Below are 19,602 nucleotides of genomic sequence, written 5' to 3' on the forward strand. Positions count from 1 at the left end.
TTTTTTTTTTTTTCTCTAGGGCGAACTCCCGCCCCAGGCCCCGCCCCGTAACGCTGACAGACACCCCGTTCAGCCAATCGGCGCTGCCATGAAGACTGCGTCGCCTCCCGAACGCCCCAAAATCCAACGTGAAATTACAGGCAGACTTTTTTTTCAGGTCGACTTTTTAAGAAAAGGGAAGCTGAAGGGCTCGTGTAGAGTTCAAGAGCACTTTCAAACACACACAGCCGAAGAATGGAGAACCACAGCTGCTTTTATTTCACTTGGACAATTTAGCAGAACAACTCGGAGGTACAAGCACAAGCAGCCTACTAAACATATATCGACACGCACGTCTCTAAGGTAGACATAAAGCGTCAACTAGCGAATGACTTCTATCAGACCATCTAGAGCAGGTTGCCCGTGCAAGCGCTGGTCGGCGGCCCGGCTTGGCGTGAGAGAGAACTGGCGGCGGCTGCGCCTGCGGCTGCGCCTGCGGCTGCGGCTGCTGCTGCTTGTCGCTGGCCCCTTTTATTGGCATGAGTGTTGCCCGACCTTTATTGGGCCGACGTCGAGCAACCAGACTTGCCAGGAAGAAATGTGACGGCACATCAGCAAACTAAAGCGGCGCGGCAAGTGGCTCGCTTCTGCCACCTGGCGGAAGATGCTTGCCAGTTGCCTTCGCTTGCCCGTCAGCACGTCGCAGCCAAACGTGGACGAGCGCATGCACGCTCGCTAGATTTTTGGGCCAGTGAATGAAGGGAGCAGGCGGGGGGGGGGTGGGGGGATCATTTTCCGCACTGGTTGACGACCACTGTCTACGTATGAGCTGGCTTGGTTCAGGAAGCGGGCGGGGACTAGTCTTAGGGCCACCTGGCCAATCAGAGGAGCTCGTACTGTCGCAGGTGCATGCGCTGGATGATGTCCCGGCAGTCGTTAAACACTCGGCGAATGTTTTCTGTGTCCACGGCGCACGTGAAGTGTGGATAGCAATAATGTTTGCCGTCGCCGCTCGCCGTGCTGATCCTCTGACAAATACACAAACGGGCACGCGCGTCTTTAAAGCTATATTTGATATTCATGGCCCTATTTGAACGTTTGTTTCCTCACCAGAAACTCATGTCTGATGAAGAATTTTGCTCTGGACACCCTGGCATCTTCATCCGCATCTGGAACAGCTGGAAACACACACACACACACACACACACAACAGTAACTTCCGTCCCGTGCGCGTGCGTGCGTGCGTGCGGTACCATCAGGAGGAAGCGCGTAGCTGCAGTATTCTGGGAAATAGTCCTCCAGTTTGGATTTGCCTGCCAATATTTTGTCGGCGAGCACATCCTGCTTGTTGAGGAACAAGATGACGGAGATGGTCTTCAAAAACCTGCAGCCAATCACAGAGCAGGCCACCTTAACGCGAGCCGTTGAGTGAGCGAGCGGGCGGGCGGGCGGGGTGAAGCGCAGCCAATCGGCAGACGACCTGTTGGTCCAAATGGATGTGAAGAGGTCCAGTGACTCCTGCAGTCGATTGGTGGAGTTGTCTTCCCGGATCACCATGTTGTAGCTGCTACTGGCAGCCACGAAGATGATGGCCGTCACGTCTGCGTGACCAATCGAACAGAGGCACGCATGCGGCGGGGCGCGCGTCAAGAAAAGTTGGATCGGATCGTATGGTGCGCGCGTCCCTTACCATTGAAACACTGAATCCACTTCCTGCGTTCATCCCTCTGTCCGCCCACATCAAACATACTACAGTACGCGAGCGCGCGCACATACACAGGTGGCATTAGAAGCAGCTGACTGGTTGGTGTGGACAGAAGGGGCGGGGCCAAAGACACTCACTGGAAGTTGACCTTGTCCACTTGAAACCTGGTTTCGAAAATCCCTGACGTCAGAACTCGGCAGCGCAACAGATCCTTGAGGAGAAGACCGGACTGAGTGGGCCTATCGCGACGAGGAGCGCTCGCGGTCGCACAGTCGGATTACCTGGTCGGTGGGGGTGTAGTCCACCCTTCTCACAGAGTCCAAACGGTCCAAGAAGCTACGGCGCGCGCGCAGGCACGCGCACGCACGCGCGCGCACGCACACACACACACACACACACAGAGTTGGGATTGACAGCGAAATTGGGCGGGGGGCTTTATAAGTGTGTGCGCGTGTCTTACTACTGAGCGCAGTCAATCAGCTGGTACTCGTTGGCGCGTTCATAGCACGCCTTCACGCCGTCGTCCTCCCAAAGCTTCTGAGCATGCTCAAAAAACTCCTAAGAGAGAGAGAGATTGGGTGTCATTGTGTGCGCGTCTGCGCGTGTCACGCGCACGCACGTAGAACGAGAGTTTCGAGACACCTGTTGTCTTTTTTCGTGTCCTGAGAGATGTGCAAACAACAAAGGCACAGGTGACGCATGCGCGCGCGCACCTGTGTGTGCGTCTGCTCCTTTGTGGTCTGACTCCCAAGATGTCTCATTTGAGCAGCTCATTAACGTGCTGACAACAAACAACAAGTCTCCAGGTGGCTTCCTTCAAGCATCTGTAACATTGTGTGTGTGTGCGCGCGCGTGTTTGTGTGTGTGTGTGTGCGTGCGTGCGTGCATGCGTGCGCGCGCGACCATGCGTGTGTTACCTCTGTGTATTCAAAGTCAGACAGAGGCGCGATGCCCTTGATGTAGTCAACTCGGAACTGGTTGCCAGGGTCACCCAGAGGCATGGGCGGAGTCAACACGCTCATGGCCGACACGATAGTCTGACACACGCACGCACGCACGCACGCACACACACACACACGCACGCACGCACGCACGCACAATATCAGAGCGCGTGCCGTCACTCAGCAGCCGATGTGATCAGAGGTCATGTAACCTACCACGATGGCGTCCTTGACATTCTTCCTGATGTCTTGAATCTTCTGCTGCTTCTCTCTAGAAGATAAAAAAAACAAGCAAAAAAGCACTTTGTTGATCACAATCTAGTCTGCACAAGTTGAACGGAGCCAACCGGACTCTTCTTGCTTGTTGAAGACCTTCCCGGTGTGTGTGTGTGTGTGTGCGTGCGTGCGTGCGTCCCAGCGGAGGTCGCAGGGGCGTGGGGGTGTATTTGTTGGCGGCGGCCATCTTTGAGGGCGCTTTGGTCTTTCTGCAAAGAGGTCAGACGAGCAACGTCCCAGCACGTTCCTTGGCCCCCCCAAAAGGGATTTATTTGTGTACTTCCGCAGAGTTGAGAAAACGCTTCAGGCCAATCGTCAAAGTGCAGACGGGCGGCCAAACGGTCAGACCAAAACAAAAAAAGGGCCCGGTGAGGGAGGGGCAACGTCCGGAGGGTCTTCCCGCTTTCTTTGAAACGTTCGACAAGTTAGCTGGTGCTCGTCAAACGAGAGCGTCTCGCGCTTCGGCATTGAAGTGAGCGAGCGCCGCATTTGCACGTCGGGGACGCGCGCCGCCGTCCATCGCCAGCGACACAAATGCAACGAGAGCGCGCTTGACGTTTTGCAACGAAGGCGGCTTCGGGGCGCCAGCTGAAATGTCTCCAACAAGCGGCAAGACTCCAGTCGCCGCCATTCAACTCACAATCTTCAATTTCAAGTTCAAATGCCAATTTCCAAAAACCTTGAACGGGACTCACTCAGCATTGAAGCCGTCAACATGAAGAATCCTCATCTGCTTGACGATGGTGCTCTTCCCGGACTCGCCCGCTCCTGCACGCACGCACGCACGCACGCAGGCAGGCAGGCAGGCACGCACACGCCGTGAGACACGCGGCTTTGCGCGCAGACTGACAGCAATTCAGAAGCACAGACAGCAATGCGACAGACGGGCCATGAGAGAGAAAGACAGGTCAGCGAGACGGACGGCGAGCAAGTCAGGATGGCAGAAAGCTAGCGAGACAGGCAAACGGACGAGAGGACGGACGGACGGACGGGAGCTGAGACGGGCTCTGACCCAGCAGTAGCAGCCTGTGCGTGGCCTTATACGCTTGACGCTCCTTCTGCAGTTGTCTGTCAATCTTTTTGTTGGCTTCTCGTTTGACTCTCTCATCCAGTCGCTCTTCGTCCGTCTTGCCTCCCAGACAGCCCATGTCTGTCCGAGCAAAAGGCCGCAATCGCCAAGCGCTTCCGTCTCAAGAATCTGCGCCTCCGAGTCTGTCCATCCGAGACGGGTCCTTCAGGCGGAGGGCGTCCGCATCCCGCCGATCTTTGCGCACTAAAGAGCCAACAGAGACTCGGCAGAATCTCAGCAGACTCGCCTGCGCCGCCTCGTGACGCCACGGGCGGCTTCTCTTTGGGGATTCGCTGTTTTCTCCGACTGCGACACGCGCTTGCTGCTCCTTGACAACCGGGCGGCGGCCTTCACCTGCGTCATCTTGAACGTTACCTTATTCACCTTGGCGCATCCATCAGGGTACAAATAGACAAAGAGGCGTTGGCATCATCTGGCGTCATCTAAAGCCGACATCCTGAGCCGCGCAGCGACCCGGCTGAATCGCCGCCATCTTATCTTATCTTATCTTATCACCCTCTTCTCTTGCATGTTTATCATCACCATTAGCATCCACTAACTGGGGGTGTGAGTGGAAACTGGGAAGCTACCAATGGGTTGCCTGTTGAGGGACAAATAAAAGTTGTCTGGATCCGTCTCGGGTCTGACGCATTTGAACGACGGAAGCGCGGAGGGTCAACTTGACCGACTTTTTCCTTTTGGCTCAGCGTGATGCCGGTCAGCTGCTAGTTCAGGAACACACAACAGTTGACTGCTGCTGACGTACTTTTATTTACAAACACAAGAAAGATAGAAATCAAGTGAACGACCCAAAAGGGATCGATGGCATCCGCAGATCCTCATTGGCCGGACGCAGGCTCGGCTCCCGCGCCGTCCGAGGCCCTCAACCTGCGGCGACACAGACACACGCGCGCCGCAAGCTTTAGACCGGCCGCCAGGCCCGCTTCAACTGGGTCAAAGGTCACACTCGCCTCAGCTGGTGCTGTTCACAAAAGTCGGACAGTCGGCGCTTCTCCGACTGGAAGAAACCCTGGGGGGGGGAGAAAAAGATGCATTTGTGCGTGGCCATCGCTTCTCATTCAGGTCTGGATATATTCTGAATCAGAACTGAAAAAGTTGGGAATGAGATCAATGTGTGCTCCGAATCCGATGATGTAAATCTGGTCTGGATACACTCGGCATCTGGTCGCAATCAGGTGTAGATCTTTGCTCAACCAGATTTGGACCTGGTCAGAATCCGGTCTGAGGTTGAGACTCATTACATCGCACGAACGGAAGGATAATTACATTCACAACGTGAAAGTGACGAGTTGAATAATTGAGCTTTTGGTTCCCATCGTTACCTGGATCTGTGAGTACATGTTGTTAAGATACGCCGACGTTTCCTCCAAACACTTGAGATGATCCGACACAGACTTCTCAAAGTTGTGAAGCAGAACCAGCCTACAAGCGCACAAGCGCACGGTGAACAGGCGTACGGCGGTCTGTACCGTGTCGAAGGGCAGATGTTGTGGGCGGGGTCGCGACCTGTGTTGACGGATGTCACTGAAGAGCGAGGTGACGTGTTGCTGATATTCTTTGGGCGACAGGAGAATTTGGGCTTGAACCTTCTGCCGGCAGTCCTGCGAGAAAATTGCAGCTTGTTGAAAGCCAATCAGATTGGTCGTAACGACGGACGGATTTCCCCTAATGGATGAAGAAGTCGCGGACAAGCCTGACGTTGTAATGCTGCTCCAGGTTTCTTTTGAAGACGTCAAAAGCGTTTTGGATGCTGGAAGTCATGTCTAGCTGTGGCTCCGCCCCCTGCAGTTTCACAGGCTCCTCCCCTTCCCAGGGTGGCTTTTCAACGTCACGTGCTTCCGCCGCCTCCTTCGCTAATCCCCCTTTAGGAGAATGACAATCAGGCAGGCCGATAGCGGGCATTTATGAGCTAGCGGTCGAGTCTGGACACTGCAAGACGTCAAACGGCGTGCGTCAATTGGACTTTGAACAAATCACATCTTCAATCTCATTTGTGATACCAAGGCGGCTGTGCTCGGCAAGACCAATGTGAAGCGGCCGCAGCAACGCTGCACCCCCGTCAATTCCTTCACTGGACGCCCTTGCGGTGTGTGGCGGACCAAACGCCGCAAAAACGAGTCCAAGGGGACCCCGCGGGGTCTGCTGAACAACCAAAGCTAGGTCACATCAAATTGTAGCTACTTAGATTTCGAATCAGTGGAGGTTCAAAAAAACAATCGGTTTCATTTCTGTCCAGACTAAAGGGACGGCCTGTGACCAAATGGCCACCACAGGGTTTCACGCCGCCGCCGAGAGCAAACAAAGTGTATCAGCTCCATGTTTCTCGCCAACTCCGTTGCACGTTTTTGTAAGCACTTCTTTCGCTACCAACACTCAAGTCATGTGATGTGATTCCAAACGTTGGCAAAAATGCAAATGTCACGACATGCCGAGGTGAGCTTTTCCGTAGGCGGTTGGATGCCGGAAAGCCGAACTACGGTGCGGTGGTGGCGCCGCGCGCGACAGAGCGGGACACCCCTGGTTCGACAGCGATATTTTGATCATCGTGATCACTCGGGGCAGCGTCAGGGACGTGACGCCCGTGCTGGCGTTGCTCACTGTACTGTGTTCTCAAGAAACCACCAAAAAAGGTGTACCTGCAGGCTGAAGCCCGGCGGGCCGCGACGCCCCATCTTGAGGCCCCCCAGGCTGAGCGCCTCCAGGCTTCCTCGGAGCGTCACATTGGTCAGATAGGTAACCTTCCCCGAGCAAATGAGAAGGCTCATTAGTAACACATTGAGCTTCCTTCCAAGTGTACATAGCGGCTTTGGAAGGTAAACTAAAGCATTCGACGTGCACTGGAGTCCAAACAAAAGCGCCCGCGGACGGCGTGGGCGACGGCGTGTGGAAAATAAAATGTGAGCGATACCACCACCACCACCACCACCTGGAATAGCGCCGCAACGGCAACTCTCACGTGTGCCCTCCCCCTTCCAATCTTGAACAGGCCACCACATTGGGATACCATTACAGACTCAAGGATTCGTGGAGAGTTCGGCACCTGAATCTGGAGCCGCTCGCTTCCGACTCACACAGGAAGCGTCCTGCAAACATTGCAAAGTCAACACTCGACCCCTTCGCTTGACGGGAAGGAAGCATCGGCTTCGCTTTGAAACAGCACCTTTGTTACGGGGGAAATGCTTTCTCCAAAGTCCAAGTTCTCCTCATGAAAGATATCAGGCTCCGCCCCCACGTCAACACCTGCAATTAGCCAGTTTTTCATGAAAAGATCCAAATGTTACATTCGATCAGGAAGTGGCGTTTCCATGACGTCGCTGCGGACGCGCGTCGTCCGCCGCTGATCTCACCGGAGACTTTCAACGGCGTCGAGTGTACGACTTGATCGAAGAGAATCGCTGCTCTGCTTCGACAAGTCTGGTCGGGGATCAAGCGTCCAAGACAAAAGGACAATTTAGCCTGCAAATGAAAGCTGTGACCAAATCATTTTTGAAAATGTTGTCATGCAAAAGAATACAAATAAAAAATGCCTCTGAGTCATCAGCCAGCCCAAAGACAGATTAGCAACACTCGCGATTATGATGTGGTCAAATGGTTACCGTGGTAACGGAGGCCTCGTCACCGCTGCTCGGGGACGAGAGTGGAAGAACTGCGCAAAGGCGGACGGGCGTCAGTCGGACGGCGCGCCATAGTGATCGCGATGGGGGTGGGGGGGGTGCTTCATTTTGTAGGGACACGCCCACCTTTCAGTTGAGCGGGCGGCTTCTTCCTGTAGATTCGGCCCAGTGGTCTTGTCGCGGAGGGCGAGGCCTGGGCTCCACCACCCGTAGCTTTGTCGCATTCCTGCCGAAACAAACAAATGAGCCGGCCGCTCCGCAAAACGGCCGAAGGCGGCAGCGAACGCGTGCGCTCGGCCGCCAAGCGCACGACTGCGGTCGCAACCTGGACGTGCGCCTCGCAAGGAAGTCAAAAGCGGAAACCTTCAACTTGAAAGCGGCCGGTCACCGTTTTGTCTCTCGCTTTCATGTCTTCCCAGTTGAATGACTGGAAGCTTAGCTCACGTTCGGCGCTGCCCTCCGTGAGCTTAACAGTACCGTCGACGTAGCTTAGCCGTCCGTCTCTGTGGCCTTTCTCGTGACGGGAGATTTGACTCGTTGACCCGTCAACCTTGCGCATTGGCATCGGCCTTTTCCCTATCCGATCAAATGCCGCGTCCGCGACGCCGCGTGTAATCGATCGTCTTGACCGACGAGGTGCCCTCTGCGCTCGTGTCGTTCGCCACATGTGTGCACGCTACGCGGAAAAAGACGTTTCAAAGAGCAAACAAACGGCGCACCGAGTTGAAAAAGGAGATTTTCAATTGTAAAGCGGCACGACCCGTCAAGTCACGTCACTGGTGAGTCGCAAGCCTTGAAACGGGTGAGCTCAATTGGAGCGGGATGCGGGCGGGTGACCCGAGTCCCCCACCTCTGCGGCGAAGACCCTCGCAGCCGCCGCCTCCAGCTCTCCGAGCAGCTCCGGCCGGAAGAGCAGCTTGACTCTGTGGCCTTTGCTGCTCAGGTGCGTGATGGGAACCTTCAGATGGACACTGAGGACCGCCTGAGCCACGCCGCCTTCGGGGAAAGTAAACACTTGGAGCAGATTTAGCCCGGACAAAACCTTTGAGACGAGAACCTCGGCTTGTGACGGTGAATGTTTGCCGGCCCTGAAACGCACCGTCCTGCTGGACCTCGAACTGGAACCGCTCCACCTCTTCCTTGAGTAGGTGCACGGAACCCCACAGGAAGCCCTGAAACGCATCACACACACACACACACGCACTCGTACGACACACACAACGCAGCGAACGTGCGTCACAAGTACCTGAGGAAGGTCGATGAAAAAGCTGATGCATTGTGAGCCTAAGTTGAAGTCTACCCAGAACTCATCCAATTTTTCATCCTTGGGGCGACAGAGCTGAAGGGGAGGAGGAGGAGGAGTCAGAGTGAACACAGGAGCCCAAACTACGGCTGGGCCGCGTCTGCTTTCGACCTCTGCGCTCTCCAAGAAGGCTCTGTTGCACGGGAAGGTCCAAACCCTGACGCGCCAAACAACCCGAGTCAGCCGAGCACAAAGCGGAAAGCAAAAAGCGTCGGGGCGCGCGCACGCCCGTCCGTCCGTCCGTCCGTCTCTCTCTCTCTCTCTCTCTCTCACTCACTCGATCGCTCGCTCACCTTCTCGCGCCGCCTTGGCGGTCGTTGAGGAAGTTGAGGAAACGCCGACAATCCTTGCAGTCGCACGGGCCACGCACAAGACAGAAGCAGACAAAGGGGTCAGAAAAAAAAAAACAGGGACCAGTCAAGTCCGGCCAAGTGCATTGATGCCACCCTTCCTGACAAAAGAGCCGCAAAGAGCTTCACAGGCCCACAGTTGGCAAAGAACCCCACAGGAGGGCAAAAATAAGCAGAGGCGGGCATTCCGTCGGACCTTTTTGCACTCAAGTGGATTTTCATCCGCCTGTGTAATCGTCGCTAGCCGAAAGGACCTCGCAGTCCATCATTTTGCTGACGAGAGACGGAGACGCCACCCAGACTGCATTGGGCCAGACTTGGTCAGGCTGACTCACAAGTACAAAAGGAGCTTTGAACACCAAGAACTTCTTGTGAGTTCAGTTGGACATTTCGATCGTTACTTTTGGAAAGTGCGGGGTTAGGAGGTTGCGAAAGGCCATTTTGCAAGCCCACACTCCATTTCACAAGATGGCAGTAATTCACCAAAAGTTGTTTGCCACCCGCTAAAAGGCAGAAGACGACATTTGTCTGAGAAAATTCCACATGGCTTCATTGTGATGGGTACTGGAGTTCAGTTTGCACATGGACTAGGAAGCATTTGAATCCACCAGGATTGTACTTTTGCCAACAACGTGACACGGCGTTGTGGTGAAGGGAAGCAAAGCTTTCATGTCAAACTTGGAGCGCCAGCAGCTTCCCGCTGAACACTTGAATAGATTGGCAAGAAGCGCAGGCCACGCGAGATGTCAAAGGTTACGTTTGAGCAGCAAGCCGACACACGATGACGCATGACGATGACGTCGGGAGTCTTCAATCGCGTTCCTCGAGGACCGGCGTCCCGCCTGTTTTGCGTCCCTCCCTGCTACAGATATTCACCAGAGGTCTGCAGAAGCTGGATAACGATCCTGGTCATTTGAATCAGGCGCGTGTTGCAGCAAGGACAGATGGAAGACAGGCAGGGCAGGACACCGAGGAACACGATTGAAGACCCCCGATGTACGTAGTGCACTCCATGTACTGCTTTCCTCAAATCGCTTCACATCTTGGATGGTTTCATTTGTTGGGCCTTTTTTCCTCCCCCGGGACGGGCGGACCTTGGATGTCGACTGACGGAAGCGCGCTTAAAGTAACGCGACGGACCATGACAATTCGGTTGGGCTTGAAAAAGAGACGAAGCGCCGGACGACGGACCGGCAACAGGTTCGGAAAACGCCCACCTCTGAGGACAAGGGCGCCGCAGATGGCGCGACTCCCCCTTCCAGGACGCCGAGCGGGCCGCGGCGAACGCGTAACGCCGAGGCAGAGAGGCCCGAAGGAGCGGTTGAACACTGACCACCTCAAAGTCCGTGTCTTTGATGTGACAGAAGGCGTTGGAGATGTCAGCGCAGGAGAACCACCGATTGGCTCGCTGGACTCGCTCCTTCCGGGGAGTCAGACGACACAAGGCCTCCGACAGGCTCACCTGCAGCTCGTAGTCTGCACACAGACACAACTGGTGGGGCTCACAGGGAGGCGAGATCCCCGTTGTCCAACAAAACCCATTCATTCATCAGAGCTGCAGTCGGCCTCTCTGGATTTGCGCAGGCCCGCGCACGCCGCTCACCTCCGACTGTCTGAATGGTCGCCACCACCTGCGGCCTGCGGACGCGTCAACCGGTTGAGTCAGAGTCCACTAACGGAACGCAGAAGCATCCTGGAATGGATGCGCGCAATCGGCGAGTACTCACATGGTCTGCAGGAGCATTCGCTCCGACTGGACGCGCCTCCTCTCATCTCTGCCCAGACAATCCAGGATGCTGTTGAAGGTCCTCACCGCCTGAGCGCCGCAAACACCGCAGGCGGCAAATGACGAAAACACGTTCGCGGCGGTCACAGTCGTCATCCGCTCGTACCTCCAGTCGGACACTGAAGTGGAGCTGCGATTCCAGCAGCGTGTGCAGCAGCTCCAGGAGGATCAACGACAGTTCCAAGGCTGGCGGGCGGGCGGACGGACGGACGGACGGACGGACGGACAGACGGACAGACGGACAGACGGACAGACGGACAGACGGACAGACGGACAGACGGACAGACGGAGTGAGCTCACGTGGCTTTTCGTCACGTGAGCTCTCACATGACCAACCTGGAAGACGCGAGCGGCTCAGCAGCTGAAAGACAGAGGCGCAAAGATGTTGTCGTGGCAACGCAGACGGCCCCGCCATCGTGCACCTCACCAGCAGGAAGTCGTAGAAGCTTTCAATCGGCGGCAGCTGCGCCGAGCTTCTCGGGCATCCGGAGGTCAGAAGCTCGCGCAGTGTTTGGAACCAAGACAGCACCTAAGCGCGAAGCGTGACATCGTGACACGGTCACGCCGGCTGATGACATCACGCCCGCCGGATTTGACAGCGCGTACATCGAAGACAATCACATTGGCGTCTCACTTGGTGCGTGATTCCGAGACCGACCAGGGCCTCGTTGAGGTCTCTGTTGTCCACCAGAATCTCCAAAGACTTCAGGACCACATCCAAGCGGCCAAAGTCGGCCAAGCTCAACTGCTGCGCGGCACACAAAGTGATGCTTGTAGAATGTGATGATGATGATGACGATGATGATGATGATGTCACATATCGTGTGGGCAAGTGCGGCCGTACCTTCCGGACCAACAGGCCCAGTCGGGTGAGCGTGCTCCCGTTGACGCCTTCGTCGCGAAGCACACGAGCCAATCGAGACGAGTCTCCGCGGGTCAGACACGCCTCCATCTCCATCTCCAGCTAGCGCACGTTTCGGGAGAGTGACTGACAGCCGTCTCAGCCGACGAGACGAGGGCCGCCGCGTTGCCGTCGCGCAGCCGCAACAACACTTTGGGCTACGGCCAATCACGATCGGCTCCAATTTTTCTCTACTGATTGATTTCTTTTTTACCGTTCCTCTGTCATTCACTGAAAAATTCACCGCTCGCTTTGTTTTTGTGTTCAGGCCAAAGCCCTGTCTAATATCGTCCGTCTCACACTTCTGAGCTCGCGGTCCTATCCAGACTGTGGCCTTTGCGCGCGGACGGCTTTTGCGTTTTGCACGAGGTTCTTTTTTTTCCCCTCTTTCTCCCAAGAATTCTCCCAAATGTAGGAAGACGTTGGCCTGATTGCGAGGCAAACCGCGCGACCCACTCGGCTAAACAAAGTGCCGGTCGACAGCGGCCATGAACGGACACGCACAGGCAGAGGGCGCTCAAGCTCTGACTTTGACCAACTGCTTTGACGTTCGCAGCCAGCAGCCACACTTGAGAAGAAAACCGGCCGACGCGCGCAGCATCTTGCCGGGCTTGCGCTTGAAATGGCAACCGATGATAGCCGTCACCATTTGAAAGCAAGGCCGTTCAATTCATTCACGCCACGCGACGCAGGGCGACGTGACGTGACGCCACGCCACGGCACGGCACGGCACGGCACGGCACGGCACGGCACGGCACGGCACGGCACGCCACGCCACGCCACGCCACGCCACGCCACGCCACGCCACGCCACGCCACGCCACGCCACGCCACGCCACGCCACGCCACGCGACTTTGACAGCCCCAAAGTCGCATATTTAAGGCCAATAAACAAGTCAGAAGACGGAAGGCAAAACTGACCCGAACAACGAGGACGAGGATAAGAATGAGCGAGTAATGCGAAGGCACCGCGTCGCTTGGTTCGTACCATGATGATGAGTCGGCGTCCTTCTCGCAGCTGCAGCTCTTGGTCACTAGTTGGGCGAGGGGGGAGGCGGGGCGGGAGGGAAGGAGGGAGGCGAGACAGCAGCGGCATTTATGCGGCGTGCACGTTCACGCACGACTTGCGTGCGCACCCCAAGTAGGCAAACGCAAGCGCGCTTCCGAAGAAGAAAGCACACGCAGTGCAAGTGAACGATTGAACAAATGATTTGCAAAAGGCTTTCAACGAAAGTTGACGCACGCGCATCGCTCGCTTCAACGCTCGTCAGACTTGACATTTTCAGTCCCTTTTCATTCTTCAACTTGCCGACTTTGCACGTCCTCCTTCGCAAACTCCAATCATAGTAACGGACCACAAGTGTGCAAGAGTTCCGCACCTGAGCCCTCCTCGCGTGAGACTTCAGCTCAATGAGCATCCAAAGGATGAACTCACTCTGTCTCCTGCTTGTTCTTTGGCTTCTTTGGGGATGATGACTGCGCCAATTTCTATTATTATTATCGTTGTTGTTGTTATCAGAACAGAAGATGGCAATGAATCAAATCTCAATGACATGCACACATTCATTTTAGTGAAGATGCTCATGCTAATGTCGAGTTTCACAAGTGACACTTCCCGCGCGCGTACGTTGACAGTGCAACTTAACATCCACGTTTGTCTGTACACTGAATGCAAGAGTGCGCTAATGGGAAGCGTGCGCGCGTGTGTGTGCGGGTGTGAGTGTGTGAGCGTCTGAACACATTTCAGGGAGACATCGGCGTGTCAAACATGTTTCAAGAAGTTTTAGGATAGCAAATTCATCCACCCTACTTACACCATTTCATTTCTGTGGAACTGCAACATTGTAACACACCATTTTCACACACACTTTCTGTAATTGATGACTAATGACTTGTTTGTTTTGGGATAAACATTTCCTTGTTTCCACAACATCACTACACGCTCACACACACATACACGCGCACTCACACGATGCACACAGTCATATATATACCCTCACTCACTCACTCACTCACTCACTCACTCACTCACTCACGCACTCACGCACTCACGCACTCACGCACTCACGCAGGCACACACATGCCCCCCCCCCCCACCACACACAGGTCCCTCCCCCAGGAGTGTGTTGAGCGTTTCACCTTCTTTTTGGTCGCGAGTGAATCGTCGGGCGAGTTGCAGCGAAGTGATCATCTTTTGCAAAGGCTCCCCGCGCACGAGCACGTGAAAGCGGCAGGAGGAGCAGGACCGAGATCAAGCTCAGGAGCAGTTTGAAGATGTCTGGAGCGGAGGATCGCCAGGAGGCCGACTGCGTGTGCTCCTTCGGCATGAAGTCCACTTGGGACATCAACGACCCCAAACTGCCGCAGGTCGTCATTTCCTCATTTTTCATCATTATTGACTGATGGCGTGAAAATGGGATACAAGCAATCTGCATTTCTTTCACACAATTGGATCAAAATCACGCAGGCTTCTCCCCAAAACACCAAAAGAGTCAAATGTTGGAAATAAGATGGCATATTTGAATCAGAGATGGCTTGATGTGTATTGTTTTGAATGGCCCGACTTTTCTTCTCTCGCACATTTTGGAAAATATTTTCATTTTTTGGTTGACCTCTAAAAGCTTGCACAATACGGATTCCACCATGCCTCGTACTTTATAGCTCCTGCGGTATGACCTTTTCGCGCAATGTATCCGTTTATATTGTTGTTTTTATATATTGATTCTTTTTTTATTATTATGAAAACCTGAGGGAAAAACATGAGGGCAGATTAAGTGCAAAAAACTCCCGACAAAAGTTTTCCTGTATCTCGGATTGCAAAACAATAGTCAACATTTGTTGACCGGTGGAATCGTCCATACGACACATGTTTTGTTTGAAAATACACAAGCAAATGCTCGTCTTCACGACGTGTTGGAAATGTCATATTGTGTCCTCAAAAAAAACAAGTTTTGCGACCCTCATTACTATTATTATTATCAATATAATTGTTGTTGTTGTCATTGCAGAAGACGATGAAATACATTTTGGATGAAATGTTCAATGAAACACATTTGGCACACGACAGGCTTTGCTGAGGCTTGTGTGTGTGTGTGTGTGTGTGTGTGTGCAAGTGTTTTGGTTTCACTGGGAACAAAATATAAAAACCAGTTTTGACTGTTTAAACAACAAGCGTGAATTTGCGCACACACACACGCTCACATGCATACACACAAGCACACAAACATGCAGCACATGACTGATCAATATCTTTCAATTGAAAATGGAGCGTCTATGTTTTTTCTTGGAGTATGTATAGCTATCTCTCTCTCTCTATATATATATATATACTTGTATATATATATTTATGTATATACTTATATATATATACTATATATACTATACTATACCCTATATATATATATATATATATATATATATACTGTGTATACCGTATAGTATAATGTAGTGCATATATGCGTCTGCTGCGTACGAGAGGAGCCGTGACACGAGTGGCGAGGGGCTCACGCTCGCATTGCTCCCGCTTTTCCTTCCACTGACTTTGTTGTTTGAATTTGTCATAGTTGCCAGAACGTGGGCCTCACAGTTCAGTTCTGGCATTGTGGGCGGGAATGCGGCCTTCAGCCTTCCCGTGTGTACTTTGCGTGGGTTCCCCAGCACGTTCACCTTCCCAGAACATGTTAGCTGCACGTTAGCTTGATTGAAGACCACAAAGTGTCCTCCGGGATCGCTTGCGCGTACGTGAGCGACCGATGAGCGGTCCGACGTTTGTCTGTGCGCGCCAAGTTCCCGAGTCGACCCTACCGATGACTCGCGGCCAGCGGGGACCGTTTCCGGTTGGCCCGCAACACCAACGACGACAAGCGCTCTGGAAAAGGGACGGCTCGCTGGCTTTGATGCTCTTTGTGGCTAACGTGCTAACGGCTAATGACCATTTGCAGGACGCGAAGCAGTATGACGCCTTCCAGGAGTGGACGGACGGTTACGTGCGTTACATCTACAGCGGTGAGCAGGGGAACGCAGGCGATGTCGCGCTACTACGCCGCGTGCTAAGCCGACGCTCTTTTCAGCCGAGGACAAGAACGCGCAGCGCCACCTGTCGGGCTGGGCCATGAGGAACACCAACAACCACAACTGTCAGATCCTGAAGAAGTCGTGTTTGGGCGTGGTGGTTTGCTCTCGGGGCTGCGCGCTGCCCGACGGTTCCCGACTGCAACTGCGGCCCGCCATCTGCGACAAGGCGCGGCAGAAGCAGCAGAGTGAGGCTTGAGCAGCGCCCCCGCGAGCGGGACCTTTGCCGCCTTGTCATTTTGCCGCCTTGTCATTTTGCCGCCTTGCCTTCTTTCCTTTTCGCGTTCTGGTCCAGAGAAAGTTTGTCCCAGTTGCAGCGGCGCTCTGGAGCTGCTCCCGTGTCGAGGGCACAGCGGCTACCCCGTCACCAACTTCTGGAGAGTGGACGGAAAAGCCATCTTCTTCCAGGTGCGTTTGTGTCGGCGTGTGTGTGTGCGCGCCTGTGTGTGTACAGTGTCAACAGGGCACCGGCTCCATGACGGGGGGGGGGGAGAAAGCGATTTCGATTTGGTTGAAAATGTCAGCTGATCTCTTGCTGAGATGGCCGGCCTCCCTGTTTGGGGTCTGCTTCTCTTACTGCGGTGCACCACTGTGCTCCTTCAGGCCAAAGGGGTTCACGACCACCCGAGACCGGAGTCCAAGTCCGAGACGGAGGCCAGGAGAAGTTCGGTAAAAAGACGAGTAAGCTCGCCGCCGTTCGCACCGAAACGACGCCTCGTTGAATCCCAGGTAGACTAAAACGAGGACCGAGCGCTCCAGGTTGCTGTCCTGGTGCTTATTGTTGCCGTCGCCGTCGTCGTCGACGTGGTTTCAGACTCTCGGCCCTGCCCTACTCTCCTGCGTGGAGCCGGCGGACCGGATCTCCTTTATCGAGCCGAGCTTCCCTCAGCATTACCCGGCGTTCCAAAGCACGGAACCCTACTACAACCACCACAACGCACTGGGAGAGACTTCCGCCGGCCTGCAAAAGACAGCCAGTCCCAGACTCTACGTGGGTCGACCTGGGTACGAGTTCCAAGGTTACCTGACCTCACCCTCCTATCCCGTCACCTCAGAACTCTGCGATCCCAGGTAGCCCAACCCGCTTTCGAGCAGATCCCGGCGGAGCGAACGGGCTAAACCGATCGTTGACCTTTGCAGGGTGGCTCCGGTCCTCGGCTGTCCGACGTCCTCAGCGTCCGCTCCTCTCACGTCGTCCTCCGCCTCCTTCGATCCGCCGCTGCCAAAACCGGGCTGGAAGGATCTCCTGAAGAGTTCCGGTCCCTACGGCGACAACCACCATTATTACAGCCCGGACTATCCGTGCCGCTACCCGGGAAACCCCCCGGCTTCTCCGGCTGCGCTGCAGACCATCATCACCACCACGACCAAAGTCAGTTGACACAAACTCTACACGCTGAAGCATCTTTCACATTTGCAGTCAGTGTAGATCCGCGTTGAGTCCCCAATCCAGAATGCATCAAACTGTCCGGGTGTCCCACGAGAGTCGGCGACGTTGGTGTCGATGTCAGTTTCTTGTAGGCGTCTGGATTTGACACCCTTGTTTTACATCTTACTGCAGCAGCTGGCCCATTAGGGGTGCCCGAGTCCGGTCCCCTGGAGACCCGGTCCGACTTGTTTTCGATGTCTCCCGGATTCAAATGATCGGCTTATCGGCGAGCCTTGCGCAAGCCTGATAACGATGCCGATCACGTGACTCGGGTGCGTCGGTGTGAGGAGGTCGACGTCTAAAAGAGGCTGGATAGGGGCTAGAGGACTGGACTTGGGCACCCCCGCTTTAGAGCCTCGCGCTCAGCGTCGACGTTTGGGATTCGGGAGTCGGCGAGAGTCGATGGAGACGTAGTTGTTGGATCCGCGTCGCAATGATGCGGACGTCCATATTCGATCCGCGTAGATTTGATGTCCGGTCGATGTTCGGCGTGTTTGGAGTTGATGAGCCATTGCGTGTAGCTGATTGTGCCGCCGGTCCTCAGGTGTCCTACCAGCCGTGCCCGAAGGGCGCCGCCTACCAGCCCTGCCCCAAAGTTCAGTCCGGGCACCCCGGCTGCTCGTCGCTGCTGGACGAGTCGTCGGCGGCGGCGTACTCGGCCGAAGTGAAGGTGACGGACGAGAGCGGCGGCGTCATCAAGTCTCTTTCATTTCAGCCCGAAGTCGTGCAGACCAAAACGGAGCGGGCCGACGCCTATGACTATCGCTACGGCTACGGCAACACGTTCCGCTACGACGACTACTGACGCGGCGTGGACGCGCACCTCGTTACCTCCGTTACCGTGACGACTGAACTGGAAAACGGCAGCTCGGGACGCTTTTGGGCTCCCTGCAGAACAAAATGTCACACCATTGGATGGAGACTGATTTCAAGAAAAACATTTGCTGCCTTTTCCTGTGTGGCGGCGACCCTCGCTATTCTGGAAATTGGGGGGTGGGGGGGCGGGGGGGGGAACAACAACACCCGAACATTAAGGGGATGGACAAAAACTCTTTGCTCTTTGGTGAGGTTAACATGGGCGCCATCTGCCAGCAAGTTGCCAAGTTAGCATGTTGAATGTATGCGCCCACGCACCATGCTAGCCTCGACTTGCTCCACGCTAGCATGTCGCGTTCAACATTTCACCTTGGTTGACAAAAGCGTAGCGACAACAATTTGGTCTCCAAAGCCTTTGCGATGTTTTGCTGGGAGCGGCCAACCTGTCATTCATCACGAGGACCCTCGCATGTCATTTGTCCTATTTATTGATCATCAAATCATGTTCTCACTGCCTTCAAATGGTGACGGCCACCACGTACAGGCACACGCACACACACGCACGCTTGCCGGTTGTGTTGTCTTCGACCTTGCAGAGGACGAAAAGCTGAGAGTGAGTCAAGTGTTTGGTCCGGAATGCGTGCGCGCACTAAACCGTGACGAGCAGATCGCGCGTGCGCATGAGCGCACCCAATGTGCGTGCGTAATAAACGTGTGTGGACAGGAAGCGCCGGTGTCTGTCACTAAGCTCCATTGGAGGCGTGCTCGCTCGCAGCTCCCCGTGAGTTGAAGGTCAGGCGCAGGTGACGCGATTCGAGGTCGCCCGGAGGCCGGCGGAGGCGCCAGGTACGTGCACGGGCCAGGTGCGAGCGGGAGGAAAAGGCGCGCCGCGCCGCGCCGCACCGGATTGGCTCGGCTCGCTTGTGCGGCAAGACGTCCACCTGGAGGAAGGACACGCATGGACTGCGCGCGCGCACACACACAGAAAAGCGTCCGTCCGTCCGACGCACGCACGCACGCACGCACGCACGCACGCACGCACGCGTGTCTCTGCAGTCATTCTATCCTTTCAGCAACATGTTCTTATCTTCTCATCTTCTCCTCCTCTGCTGATCTTCATCACGGACTTTTCACACGCAAATCTTCTCGGTTAAGTAAATCATCATCTAACACCCCCTCTCCGCCCACCGATGACTGCCGTGACGTCAACTTCATCATCTTCATCAATTTGTCACTTGATTTGGAATGAAAAGGTTGTTGTGAACAAAGAGTGCTGTGGACAAGAACTCGCGTGATCCCCTCGCCTCGCCTCGGCTTGCCTGCCCCGCCCCCCGCCACCCCA

General features: G+C 55.0%; 3 protein-coding genes across 20 annotated transcripts; 1 reads left to right on the top strand and 2 right to left on the bottom strand.

Moving 5' to 3' along the window:
• Positions 1–235: 235 nt before the first annotated feature.
• Positions 236–4,559, bottom strand: LOC147126997 (guanine nucleotide-binding protein G(olf) subunit alpha-like). 4 transcript variants are annotated; one of them, XM_086020023.1, is made up of 12 exons: positions 3,914–4,559; positions 3,597–3,669; positions 2,842–2,896; positions 2,602–2,721; positions 2,145–2,242; positions 1,966–2,020; positions 1,822–1,895; positions 1,670–1,728; positions 1,460–1,580; positions 1,233–1,363; positions 1,090–1,157; positions 236–1,007 (listed from the first exon to the last, which is right to left on the bottom strand). In XM_086020023.1, exons 1-12 carry the CDS (start codon positions 4,047–4,049, stop codon positions 861–863), a joined length of 1,137 nt encoding a protein of 378 aa, XP_085876149.1. In that variant the 5' UTR covers positions 4,050–4,559; the 3' UTR covers positions 236–860. The 4 variants fall into 4 exon arrangements, with proteins under 4 accessions (XP_085876149.1, XP_085876148.1, XP_085876150.1 ...); XM_086020022.1 differs by having other exon boundaries at positions 1,090–1,363; XM_086020024.1 differs by lacking the exon at positions 2,602–2,721 and having other exon boundaries at positions 1,090–1,363.
• A 163-nt stretch (positions 4,560–4,722) lies between these two features.
• Positions 4,723–13,376, bottom strand: sycp2l (synaptonemal complex protein 2-like). 13 transcript variants are annotated; one of them, XM_086020013.1, is made up of 25 exons: positions 12,933–13,358; positions 11,889–12,008; positions 11,679–11,792; positions 11,472–11,573; positions 11,381–11,405; positions 11,151–11,230; positions 10,986–11,074; positions 10,862–10,896; positions 10,595–10,734; positions 9,202–9,254; positions 9,020–9,065; positions 8,852–8,944; positions 8,705–8,777; positions 8,456–8,619; positions 7,732–7,831; positions 7,588–7,637; positions 7,339–7,447; positions 7,152–7,231; positions 7,032–7,074; positions 6,628–6,729; positions 5,690–5,853; positions 5,498–5,592; positions 5,314–5,413; positions 4,942–5,000; positions 4,723–4,858 (listed from the first exon to the last, which is right to left on the bottom strand). In XM_086020013.1, the coding sequence occupies exons 1-25, from the start codon at positions 13,038–13,040 to the stop codon at positions 4,810–4,812; spliced, it is 2,193 nt and encodes a 730-aa protein (XP_085876139.1). In that variant the 5' UTR covers positions 13,041–13,358; the 3' UTR covers positions 4,723–4,809. The 13 variants fall into 13 exon arrangements, 11 of the variants coding, with proteins under 11 accessions (XP_085876139.1, XP_085876140.1, XP_085876138.1 ...); XM_086020014.1 differs by having other exon boundaries at positions 8,456–8,601; positions 10,592–10,734; XM_086020012.1 differs by having other exon boundaries at positions 10,592–10,734; positions 12,933–13,356.
• Positions 13,377–14,046: 670 nt separating this feature from the next.
• gcm2 (GCM transcription factor 2) lies at positions 14,047–18,987 on the top strand. Of its 3 annotated transcripts, none has more exons than XM_086020021.1 (8): positions 14,047–14,311; positions 15,886–15,949; positions 16,015–16,203; positions 16,311–16,423; positions 16,619–16,744; positions 16,830–17,086; positions 17,156–17,387; positions 18,160–18,987. In XM_086020021.1, exons 1-8 carry the CDS (start codon positions 14,219–14,221, stop codon positions 18,247–18,249), a joined length of 1,164 nt encoding a protein of 387 aa, XP_085876147.1. In that variant the 5' UTR covers positions 14,047–14,218; the 3' UTR covers positions 18,250–18,987. The 3 variants fall into 3 exon arrangements, with proteins under 3 accessions (XP_085876147.1, XP_085876146.1, XP_085876144.1); XM_086020020.1 differs by having other exon boundaries at positions 14,048–14,311; positions 16,619–16,696; positions 17,989–18,987; XM_086020018.1 differs by having other exon boundaries at positions 14,053–14,311; positions 17,989–18,987.
• The last annotated feature ends 615 nt before the right edge of the window (positions 18,988–19,602 follow it).

The sequence above is a fragment of the Filicampus tigris genome, chromosome 21 (assembly GCF_054856515.1).
Source record: "Filicampus tigris isolate MCC_2025a chromosome 21, RoL_Ftig_1.0, whole genome shotgun sequence".
NCBI classification, from domain to species: Eukaryota; Metazoa; Chordata; class Actinopteri; order Syngnathiformes; family Syngnathidae; genus Filicampus; species Filicampus tigris.